This window comes from Pyrus communis, chromosome 6 (assembly GCF_041283825.1).
Source record: "Pyrus communis isolate YQ-2024b chromosome 6, ASM4128382v1, whole genome shotgun sequence".
Lineage (NCBI taxonomy): Eukaryota > Viridiplantae > Streptophyta > Magnoliopsida > Rosales > Rosaceae > Pyrus > Pyrus communis.
Genome location: NC_142570.1, coordinates 12,063,525 through 12,075,862, shown reverse-complemented (window position 1 = coordinate 12,075,862; position 12,338 = coordinate 12,063,525). Strand labels below are relative to the sequence as shown.

Sequence of the window (12,338 nt, the reverse complement as noted above, 5' to 3'; positions counted from 1 at the left end):
GAAAGGCATCTTTCAAGCCCTTGCTCTTGCCATCCATCAATGGGTGAAGTGCTCAAATAATATGTTGATGGTAACATTTGAAGATGACTTAAAACTTAAACCAAAGAAAACATTTACGCTACCAGATGTGAAAGCTCCATGCATGCTCAAGCAAGAAAAACCCAATCCAATTGTTTTATTGAGCCACTTGTCCATTCTTATTACCAAATTTTCACATCAAAACAAGGTGCTTTCTAGCTTTTTGTTTTGTACTCATCACTCTTTGTATGCGTGACACTTCACTCCTTAAGTATGTGCTACTTACTTGTTGCTCAATGGAATTTGCAGACTAACAATGCAGAGAGAGAGAGAGAGAGAGAGAGAGAGAGCAAAAGAGCCATATCATATGTAACAATGGAAATTTCAATGATCCATTAATACAAAGTAGAACAAATGATCAATCAAACAGATAATATGACTTGACTTTACTTGACTGATTTAATAAAGAATTTCAACATTACATAAAAAATCAAAGAATAAACAGAAATTGAATTGACTCTGAATACTAACGACAACATGGACCGCGAAGAATTGAAATCGAATGTCAACCTACAACTGCTGTAATTCTTACAAAACAAATGATTCTGACACTATCCGACCGACAATTTATCTGCAACAAAAGAATGAATGAATTGAACGCTAATGACAGATTTCCCCTACCTACAAAGAATTATGTATCCCTTTTTTCTCTATGCAACAATGGAATCAAAAGTGACTATTGTGTACGAAGAAGAAACTAAAATCCGCGGCTATTTAACTTGGTTCCGAAAATGATGACGAGCTGCCTGCTACATCAACTGTTGTCCATGCTGAGACTGTGTAAAGAGGCTGATCCATCCAACTTAGAGTAAGTGCCTCTGCTGCTCCGTCTTGCTCTTGCTTCTTCACGGCGTAACTCTCACTGGCATACATCTTTAACAGAAACTGGCTCTGAAGCATTTCCCTCTCCGTTATCCCTGCGCATCGAAACCCTCCTTGCTCCATCCACTTTCTCCACTTCTCAAAGCTCTCGTGCCTCTCCAACCTATCGCTTCCTTCACAAGCAACAATGTTTCTAATCTCTCGCGCAAACATTTCCTCTACTTTGATCCTGGCCTGGCTCCCCAAGGGAAGGCTAGAACCAATCAAGTCAAATATGGCAGAGTAGTACTTCAATGAGTTGGAAACTCTTGTCTCCAGCCTAGCCTCATTGTGCTCAGCCTCTTGCTCTGCCATAAGAACTATTGTCGGGTTTGTACTTCGAACGAGTCCTAAGAAATCCCTCAGCGCTCCTCCTGTCATGTCATAGAGTGTTTTGTGCAGTTGGAAAACACAATTCACAGCCACACTCTCATGCTCCTTGACATGAAGCATCCAAACCCTCACATCCTCCAACCTGTCCACAACCGGGTGAAACTCGAAAGGCAGATTCAGTGCCCCAGCAAATCCAGCAAGCCTATCTCCCGTCTCGTTGAGCTCTTGCTTCGACTCCCCTATCCCCGTGATCCTAACATGGCTCGGAGGATTGGTCCTCAACGCCAAACTCTGGAACAAACTAGGCCACTGCAACCCTTGCTTGATGTCGAAATCTATGATGTGAACCCTGTCCTTCCCTTCAAAAGCTCTCAGTAGTATCTCATTCGAAGTGAAATGAACAAACTTTGGAATTGCGCTAACCTGGTTTAGAAGCCTTACCGCAATCCCAGAGTCCTCATCCCTTCGATCAAACTCTCGAGGAGCGTTGATCTGAAACACATGAGGCCAAAGCCTAGTGACTCTCAGAGATAATGCCTCAGTGTAATAAGCAGAAAGCCGACTTATAGCACTTCCTTTCGGCGAAGCAAGCTCCCCCAACTTAGCTATAAAATGGTTGATCGCTGCAATGTTCTTCAACCCAATTGCCTCCACACAAGCTGTAAGCAAGCTAACAAGCTCAAACCCTATATGCTCTGCTTCACTCTCATCATCATCATCCTCCTCCTCCTCTGCCACAACCCCTGCTCCTCCATATGGGACATAAGGATTCCTAGTCCCGTTGCCCGCTTCGTGTTCCGAGGCACTCTCATTTACCCTCAATGCCAAGCTCTGGCTCTCTGATGAAGTACTCGACGCCGCTGACGCTTCCCTCACCAGTCCACGGCTATCCTCCCCACCTCCATCCTTCTTACCTAAGTCAGTGATCTCAGTAACAATTGAGTCCAACCAAGGACTGTTTGACAATGGCAGAGGCTGCGAAATCGCCTCCCCCGGAACATAACAAACCCTCTCGTCATCCCCTGAACATGTCAGAGAAAACGGAAGCTGAGTCGTCCGCGGAGGGAGTTGGAAACCAGGCTGAAACCAAAAATTCCCACCACCCAATTGGCCTAAACCCAAACCACCGCCATTATCCCCACAACCCCTTTTCCTCTTTGCCCTGTTTCTGCAAGACTCATCATCATCCACCGGCTCCGCGAACCTCTTCCCTATCTTCTTCTCCCTCCAAAAGTGATTACGATTCTCCTTCCCAGCCTCCACGAACGCGGCCGTTGCCGACACAGGACCGGTTGTAGCCAGAGGAGGCAGCCGGATGCTCTGCTTCAGGGAACAACTCCCCGCCTTCGAATCGATCGATTTCTCAACCGAAAGCCCCACAGGCCTAATGGGTTGCGACCTTGAGGTGTCCTTGCGGGGAAAACTGCATGGTAAGTCCAATCTCTGCGTGCTCATTGATGGTAGCTGGAAACTGCAAGCTTGTAACTGGGCTGCTGCTTCACTCCTCAGTCTATGCCTTGGTGACAACAATGTGGAACTAGAGCAACCAGCCAACATATTCTATGATCTTCCTAATTTTGTTTTTTTCAATATCTTTTTTGTAAATCTTTGGTTAACTTCTGTGCAGCTAAAGATCCACCCACCCAATGTTTTTTGTTTCAATTTCTTTCTTGATCTCCCTAGCTATCTCTTCTTCTTTTCGGGTTTTCGAAAAATGTATGAACGTTTGAATGAATGTGTGAGATTAAAAGAGAAAATCTAGAGGGATAGACTATGTGAGTGAGTGAGTGAGTGTGAAAAAATCAACAAATAGGAATCCGATGAGTGAGTAAATCAATCAAATGGTGTTTGTGTACAAGTGTTGTTTTTCCTATATGTATTTTGTTTATGCAACAAAGAACAGATTATGCTAAAAAAAAATTCCCAAACCCAAATAAAAGAATCAAAGAATTTTAATAAATTCCTACAAGAAGAACAAGATCATCGGATTCCGATACGTTCAGAGGAAGCTCATTGGGAAGAAGAAAAGGTGTGATTTTGCATCACCATGGAGAAAAAAACAGAGTGGCGGATGATCAAACTCTGAGAAATTTTCAGGCCCCGACCAGCATTTGAATCCTCTATGGAGATCACCACCATGGCTGAAGCAGAAGCAGAAGTAGAAGCAGAACCCAGAAACCCTTTAAGCTTGCATGCATGAAAAAATGAAGATCCAAGCAACTCCTCTCTCTCTCTACCCAAAAGAACCAAAAACCATAGAACCCTTGTGTTCTAATATACTAATAGGGCTTTTGATTCTCTCTCTCTCTCTCTCTCTCTCTCTCTCTCTATAGACAATCTCCACGACTGTCTCGATCATGGAATTTTTCATTCAATTTTGTAAATTGTGTGAAAAAAGGGAGGGCAGGGAGGAGTGAAAACGGTGTTGGGAAAAGACTGAGGGGGGAGTTGGGATTTGTGGGCCGTGGATTGAGATCCGACGGCAGAGAGTGATGGGGTATATGACCGTTGGGGGTTGTCGGTGAAATATAACCGTTGGGGGGAGGGGGTTTGGTGTACGGAAATAGGGTTTAGTTTTTTTTTCTTTGTTTTTTGTTTTTGGTAGGGGATGCGTGGAGTCTGCTAATATACACGTGGGGCGCACGTGCCTGTGCTTGCCTGCACTGCACTCGACCGTTCGGGTAGAGTCATCATTGGGGCTTTCTGGATTTTGCTTAATTTCCACTTAACTTAATTACGTATGCTTTAACTTCCTTAACTTCTTTCATGGGCCCTCTGACCAGGCAGATTTTTGACACGTGGTGATCAAGCTTCTGCCATGTGTACCTTCCACTTTGTACTTTTTTTGTTTTCGTTTTTGATTAACACATGGCAGAATATCGACAGACGGGAGTTCGAACTCGAGGTTTCTTCCAACATAAGAAGTGTTATCGGCATTTGCTCGTTCATGTACTATTGATTTCTACTCATAAATGTGAGTGACTTAAATAAACCCACAATGGGCTCACATGCATCAAAGACCAGCTTCTCTTTCTAGATCAAATTCACTTCCAATATGTGGCACACTTGATACTACGTCATTTGATGTATCATCGAGGAATAAAAACCCCTCAATCATGTGCCCACATACAATTGATTTTAGCTTTCTCTTTTGAATGTCTAGTTTATACTTAATTATGTAGTTAACTTCATGTGTTGTCTCACTTGCAAACAACGTATTGGATGAGTGCATTATTAAGTTATGCATAACCAAAAAAAAAAAAGATTGTCCAGCATATGTACATCTAGCATAAGAATGCTGAATTTGAAGGTAATTTATTATTCATCGTTACAACCTTGTTTTATAAAAATCTATGAATTAAGATGAGTAGGGAGGATGGAGGAGGCTTGGTGTGAAGAGATCTAAAGGTTTGAAGCGTTTTTATGGAAAAAAATAAGTAGATTATAAGATTAGATAATAACACATGACACTATATGAATGGTCGATAATGTTACTAAAATTCGGATCAGGTATTACGAATGAAAAATGACACATGACACTACATGAATGGTCGAGAATCTTAGCAAAAATCTACGACGATAATGACATGTAGAGGATAAGACAAAAAAACCATTAAAAATTAAAATATATATATTTGTGAATAATAATCGTTATTGCCCTTACCCTTCCTCCTCCCAAACTGGTGGATTTGTACAAATGCAATTATTGTTTAAAATGAAAAAGAAAAAGGGCAATTTTATTGCTCCGCCATTGTCTTCTACCAACTTATAAAGATGCTCTTACATAAAAGGAGTAATGTTCCAAAACCTAATATGGTGGGATGGGGGAGAGAGAAGGTACAAGCCTAGGAGGGGCAGTTTGGTTTGGCTTTTACCATGCCACATGATTGATATTGAAAAAATAATATCCTCAAATGCTACAAATTGGATGAAATTAACCGAATACGTCATGATTTCTGCTAACTCTCTTGATCTGAAACGAAAAAAGTGAAACTGCAAAAGGACTGTTAAAGTATTAGAGATGCTGTAAAATGTATATCATTGATAACACCAAAAACGAATCACCAAAACGAAGTTGCCGCGAAGGAGGGATGATGAAATGGAAACAAATGATAATATTCCTCCACACCTAAAAGTACTGTCTCTTAGCACCATTACTTTACCGTTTACCCCTTTCACTTTCTACTTTCTGCTTTTTAGAGTATTCGGATGCAGAGTTAAGAATAAAAACAAACCAAATAAAAGAGCAGTTCTTCGAATTCCACGCCCATGTTTCACACGGTATGTCCTGAGTTCGATTATTGGTGCTGGTGAATCACACAATAATAGTCAGGATAAGGCTAAAATGCATCTGTGAATCTTCTCGGCTCTTGGAATGGTGGACTGCCATGACAAAACCATCAGCTCGTCCCCTTTTAAGAGAACAAAAAAAGGAACCAAGGGGAGAAACTTCGATGACACAAGTATAATGCCCCTATGGCGTCTCATACTGTGAAAGTTGCTCTCCTCACAAAGCCTTAACAGTATAAAGTTCAATCGGTCGGCCTCTACACCCAAAGGTTCCAACCGGATCTTGCATATAAGCATTCATTCTCCTTGTCAAATTATGATTTTACATGTGCATAAAAACTCTTCTTTTCAAAATTTTCAAAAAAAAATTCTATAGGGCTCCGGAGTAGCAGAAAAGAGTTTAAAATGATTTTTATGATTCTCCAAAGTATCCGATACTCCAAACATTTTAACTGTTTGATCTTTGATCCTAACACACAAAAGACTAAGACTCAATGGTTAAAAAACTTGGGATACTCAGACGCAACATAAATTTTTTGTATATTTTGATTAGTTATTGACATCTTTGATTTGCAAGTACCAAAAATGTACGTTCTACGTTTACGGAGCCAACTAGTGTTTGATCCGACCTAATGCCGATGTTGAGTGATGGATGGTCGGAAATCGTGTCCATAAGCAGTAGCCGTTTCACATCTTAAAGCCACAAGATGAACAAACACAAGGAAAAATCATGCAAAATAGCGGTAGTAATAAGAAAACGACATCAGAACACATCTTTGAAAATTCCGAACGCACAGGATTCAAGTTCAATCCAATGTAGTACCACAGATATCGAAAACATTCCCCGAAACTCTTTAACTATAGTGGTACCGATGGAAACATAAAATGACCTTAATTATTCTGCATTTAAATTTGATTCTGCCCATGTCCTCAAATCCATGTATGAAGCATTTCATCCAAACATCCCCCAAAAACCAATTGAAAACCAGGATTTCATTCAACAATATATGCGTACAAAGTAAAACTGTGTTCTACCTTTCTACATTTTAGAGCCAGCTGCTATATCGACTCCAAAAACAAAGCCTCTTGTTTGCTGGTAAGTCCAAGTTCATTCAGCGTCAATGCACTTTCTCCTTCGCTAAAAGCACGCCTGGGGAATGGCCTCACCTGTTTACAATTAACACCTCAAGATGTTTAGGATTCATAGCATTCGTACGCAGTTTTGTTCTATTTTCTCCATGAAAACAATTAAATCAGTATAACAATTTGCAAAGATTGACAACATGGAATCACTGAAAGTTAAATGGGTATTGAATAAATTGTAAACTTTACTCACCACTCTGTAAGAGCCGGGTTTGACCCTTCTGCCAATGTCAATAAAGTCGAAAAAAGACTGCAAACAGTCACTCTTGTTTAGCAAGGAGGATGGGCAAAGAGTTAACTCAGTTAAAGACATGTACATTCACAACAATTACCTGCAGCTTGTCTGTCCTGAGAAATCGACGGCTGTGGCGGCTGCCATCTGGCATTCGCACCAGAAGGGTTACAGCATTCTCATCATCTGATGCTGGTTCTTGAGGGAGAGTAGCTTCTTTTGCTGCTAATTGCCTCTCCAATTCCTGCAAGGAAGGCTCATAGAGAATGAAGATATTAGCAACTCTGAAAGTAGAACTCACTAAAAAATGAGTTGTCCAATTATGTCTCAGTGTCAGTATACACAAACATACGCAGTGAATGCAAATTTTTCACATGAAAGTACTAATTGCCCACCACATTTGGGAATTGTAACGCCATCTGAGCAGAAAGTGTCAATCATACCAAAAAAAAACTCCGACACTAAATCCCTGGATGAAAACCAGAATTTCCAAAATGCTTAAATTCGTAGTCTTCTTTTACATAAAAGTAAACTAATTATTGTCCATTAAGTTCTTGATTCAGTCTCCATAATAAACTTTAGTTCCTAACTCCGGCTGGCTTAAAAATACAGAATACTATATAATTCATTGGAGTAGAAACTACTAGTCATTTTCCATCTCAAATGTCAAAAAGTTCGTAATTTTATTGGCAAAACAACACCTACAACTATTTATAGAGAAGTGGCTCCATTCATTACCATCCTAAATTTAAAAAAAACTCATTCATTTTAAAATTCCCACTTCTTATCTTTTTCAATTTAAAAAATGAAGAATGAAAATAACAAAAAGGGCAGTGAACTTTTCAAATTTTGAGAAAAATTGAAAATAAAAGAAAAATAGGATGGGAAAAAATGTTCAAGTGAAAGGGTGGGATGCGCATATGGAGTAGAGCCACTTTTTAGAAAACTCACTAAATAAATTAAAATAAATTAATAGAGAAAAAAGTCCTGTTTAGAGTACTTCAAAAGGAAAAAAGCCAATGAACGATCTTTGCAAGAGTGGTATATGAGGAGAAAAGGACAGAGTGTAACATAACCAACATCAAATAATCTAAAAGTAATAAAAGCATGTGTGCATATGTAGATAAAGTACCTTCTCCTCCTCGATTTTCCTCCTCGATTCTTCCTCTTTTAGTCTGTCTTCTTCACGACGAGCTTCAGCTTCCTCAATAGCCTTCAATTCTTTTTCTCTGTCAGCTTGAAGTGATGCAAGATATTCATCGTCCTGCATGTATCAAGTTAGTACAACCAATCAAACCACTTTTGGTGGCCAACTTCCAGACGTTATTTCCAGTATTTAAACCTGTTGTTCACGTATCAACCGCTGCGCTGTAAGAGAGGGTGAAGGAGGATGAGGTGATGGCCAGACATACGAACTGTCAGGCCGCATAGCATAGGGAAGGCGATATCCGGTCCCTTCAGGAATTCCACCAAACATTGCAGCCTCAAGCATCACTGCTTCGTCATGCTCCTCTGAAGAAATGCCTCCCCACTTCAATTATAAAAACAAGGTCCAGTTTTACTTGGTGTAAACATTTATCAACGTGATCAATTAACAACAATTTCAAACACTCATCAGAAATTATAATATCATAAAGAAGAAGATACCTCAGAAGGGAAGACGCTCTCACTGTGCCTAGGATGACTACCCATATCCTGCTCTCCAGGACTTGAAGGTGAGTTATCCTCATCAGCTCCAACTTCTTTTGTAGTCGCCACATCCCCAGAAGACATGCGCATGGACCTATGTCTGACAAGAGGCTGCTCCTCCACATCTTCAGTTTCTTCTTGGATGGATGAGCTTCCTGCCTCCAACCTAATACACTTAAACCACCCTCATCATATATAATGTTATAACACTTCAATAGCAAATAGCAACACAAGAAATATACCTTCCATTGAATGCTGCTAACTTTCCCAGCTCCACCTCAGCTTCCTTAGAAGGTACTGTTTCTGATGGGCCAACATTTTCCTCCTGGCCACGCAATGTTTTCTCTTGCTCTGCTTTCTGGACTCAGTTCATGTTAAAAAACATAATATGGATACCAATAAGGAAAATAAAACAAAAAAGGAAAGCAAACCTTCAGTGACAATGAAACTGCATGTGCAAGTTCAGGATCCTCTAGCTGAGGCGGCCTTTGCTGAGGCCCATTATCATCAAACTGGGGCATCAAGAAGAGAAGCAATACAAAGACAATCACTTAGTATATAAACCATGAACACAAGGTCCAACCCAACAGCTGTAGGCTATGGCACATACACTTGAAGCACCAAACTGTTGATTTGGTTGGTTTTCTTCAACTTCGCGTTTTGAAGCCTCAATTGCAGCTTGAATCATTTCTTCTTCAATATCATTGCTATAATCCTGCGAATCATCAAATCGAGGAGCACTAAGTCCAAAATTTGGGTGATGAGATCCATCACCTGAAGACATATCTTGCGGTCCACTCCTTTGACCAGCCTGAACAGTTGGGGCAGCTGGAATATCATCATCATCTTCCTCATCGATTATAACAGTCTCAGGGATACCTGGGCCATATCCCTGCTCTGTTCCAGTGACATCATCAATGATAGGATCACGGCCAGAATGGCCAGATGGCTGATCGCCATCTTTGACTTCAATGGGGATCTCCCTCACCTCTCTTGGATGAGTAACAAATGGAGTACGGTTTGTAAAATCTGTACTACTATCAAATATGGTTCTACCAAAGTGTGGATTAAGACTAGAAAATGGATTCATATCACCGGTTGCAGATAGAAGTGATAGAGGATCTCTCCGAGGTCCAACTGGAACTAGATCATCGATATCCATACAATCATCTTGAGCTGAAACAGGTGTATCATGCACACTGGATGTGAAAAGGCATAAATGTTAGAGCTGGAGGCAACGTCCAATAGTTGATGATATGTCATACTAAATATTTAATAATGAGCAACAGAAAATGAAAGCATACTTCACCGATGTGCTTCTATCTCCTTCAGTAAAGTACGCATTCGCAGCTGCATTGAGATCGCCACCATGCTCCTAATTGCACGCAAATACAACAGAAGATCTATAAGAAATAATAAATAGGCCAACATGCTAAAGAATTTATTTATTTTATTCATTTTCGACTTAGTTGTCTAATAAGTCAAACAGGAAAGAGCTTCCTCAAAAATCCAAGAGACTAAAACATAAACCTACTCAAATATAAGTTAAATAGTTTGCTTGTAATAGTAATTGGGAAAGAAACAACCATAGTTCATATGAAGGTTGTATAACTTGTATTAGATGGAGCTGAAGTAAGTTTTCTTTCTAACCACAAAGCATTGAGGCATCCAACTCCAAGAAAAAAACAGTTGCAGCATAGATACAACCAGATACATTCAGCATCTATAGTCACGGTACCAACTTATCAATGGCTGTAGTCAGATACAGTTGAACCAACTATTCAACACCCAAAAAGTTGTGCAGGTACCAGTACATTCACAAACCCTCTAACTTCAAATAATCCAACGTCTAACCAACCGTTCACCACCTCTAATACCCATATTTCTAGCATTTAACTGATCAAAGAGAAAACTAAAAGCATAATCCTTTAACTGTACAATGGTCATCTCACTATGCTAAAACAACCATCTATCCTCTACCCGCTGTCCATTCACAACCATAAAAAACAATCTTCAATTTCTTTCGTGAGCAATCGAGTAGCGCAAGTAACTCCGTTTCTACTTCAGATGTCCATAATCAAGAGCCCACCATTTAACTATAATTTTTCAATAACTTCAGCAAAGAGTAGTTAGCTGATGAATAATACAATCAAATAACAATCCAATTAATACACACTTTATCTCAACGAACTATAGTCCACATCCAAATTTCAAATATTCTAAATAAGCATCAATCCAAATGCTCTCCAACTCAAAATTCCCAATTAAAATTCACAACCCAATGCAACAAAAACCCTAATAGCAACATTACCCTAGAAAACGAGAATTAATTCCGCGATTCGGATTTAAAGCTCAGAATTGAATTGGGAGTTGAAGAGTTACCTTGAGCTTTTGCACGGCGATGGTTTCGGAAGCGCCCGTGATGTCGATAAAGGTCTCGATTGCTTCTTGATTAGGCCTCGCCATGGAAGAACTTCAAGCAATTTTTGGAGCTCCGATTCCCAGTGTTTGCTGGTTTTTATGATTTCTGAATTTTGTTCCGGAGGGTTGGTAGTAAAATTAGTAAGAGATATTTATGTGTGGAAAATATGGGCTGTATTCTCTGTGTTTATGTGTGTATACATATACGTATGTAGAGGGGGAACTAAGGCCGTGTTTGGAATACAGTTTGTTTGGGATTAAAAATAAATAAATACATAAATAAATAATCTTGAATTAACGATATTATCTACGCTAGGGGAATGAGGGCGAGCTTAGCCTCACAATGGGCTAACAATAATATGATTCAACTTCGCCTTTGGCGAGAATCACACCTGATATCTTTTACTTATAAGTGAAGAGGAATAACACTAAATCATAGTACATTGACAAAAACTTTAGTATTAAGATTCAGTAATATTTCGCTTTACTTGTAAATTAAAGATACTAAGTTCGATTCGTGTGAGCAACAATGGTTACGAAAAAATTATAAATAATGGGGGTTAAATTAATTGAATTCTTGTTGAGACTTCGGGTTCCATTTCGATTGTAGGTGTAACCAAACCACCATTAAGAATATGGAAGAAAGAAATAATAGAAGTCGACTATAAAAGTTGATTTAAGTAGTATGATTCGTCTTAATTATTCTAACTCGTTCAATGTGTATCTTAGTTTGATTTCTTGCATATGTCGTTGTATTTAAACTAAAAAATAAAAATAAAAATAAAATAGCAAAATAAAAAAGTTTAAATGGTGAAAGTGCTTTTCGGCCGTTCTTCTCTAGGCTCCCACGTCTCCGTCTTGAAGGGCAAAAAGCATCGGAGACACATCGCACAAGTGCACCCGGATAACTTGTTGACACTTGACACATCGCACAAGCACACCCGGATAACTTGTTGTCTAAGCAGGCTATAAAGGACACATCAACTTGGGTTTAATAGTAAATTTGCATACTAGGCATTAGGCTCACTTCTTTTGGAAAAGAAAAAAGACAATGAGAAGAAGATTTGAAATCTCAAAAGCTCGTAATCAGTGGGTTAGAAATTTTGAGTCAAACTCATATGGTACGTCAAAAAATTTTAGCTCAATGATTCTTATAAAACATGGCTCTTACAGCTATTTGTGAAAGACTTAGCTTTGGTTGTAAGTTATATTGCAGGTGAAGTTGGCTAGAGGAGTGTACTTTACTCTTAACACTAAGTTTAAAGCCCTATTCTCGTAATTTACATATATT

General features: G+C 39.4%; 2 protein-coding genes across 2 annotated transcripts; both read right to left on the bottom strand.

The window, feature by feature from the left end:
• Positions 1 to 386: 386 nt before the first annotated feature.
• Positions 387 to 3,693, bottom strand: LOC137711550 (scarecrow-like protein 28). The gene has a single exon (XM_068450800.2). The coding sequence runs from the start codon at positions 2,827 to 2,829 to the stop codon at positions 793 to 795; it is 2,037 nt and encodes a 678-aa protein (XP_068306901.2). The 5' UTR covers positions 2,830 to 3,693; the 3' UTR covers positions 387 to 792.
• A 2,619-nt stretch (positions 3,694 to 6,312) lies between these two features.
• LOC137710821 (plant UBX domain-containing protein 8) lies at positions 6,313 to 11,324 on the bottom strand. The gene is made up of 11 exons (XM_068449957.2): positions 11,009 to 11,324; positions 9,931 to 10,001; positions 9,237 to 9,825; positions 9,058 to 9,138; positions 8,869 to 8,984; positions 8,585 to 8,792; positions 8,280 to 8,468; positions 8,070 to 8,201; positions 7,038 to 7,181; positions 6,899 to 6,955; positions 6,313 to 6,729 (listed from the first exon to the last, which is right to left on the bottom strand). Exons 1-11 carry the CDS (start codon positions 11,090 to 11,092, stop codon positions 6,622 to 6,624), a joined length of 1,779 nt encoding a protein of 592 aa, XP_068306058.2. The 5' UTR covers positions 11,093 to 11,324; the 3' UTR covers positions 6,313 to 6,621.
• Positions 11,325 to 12,338: the final 1,014 nt, after the last annotated feature.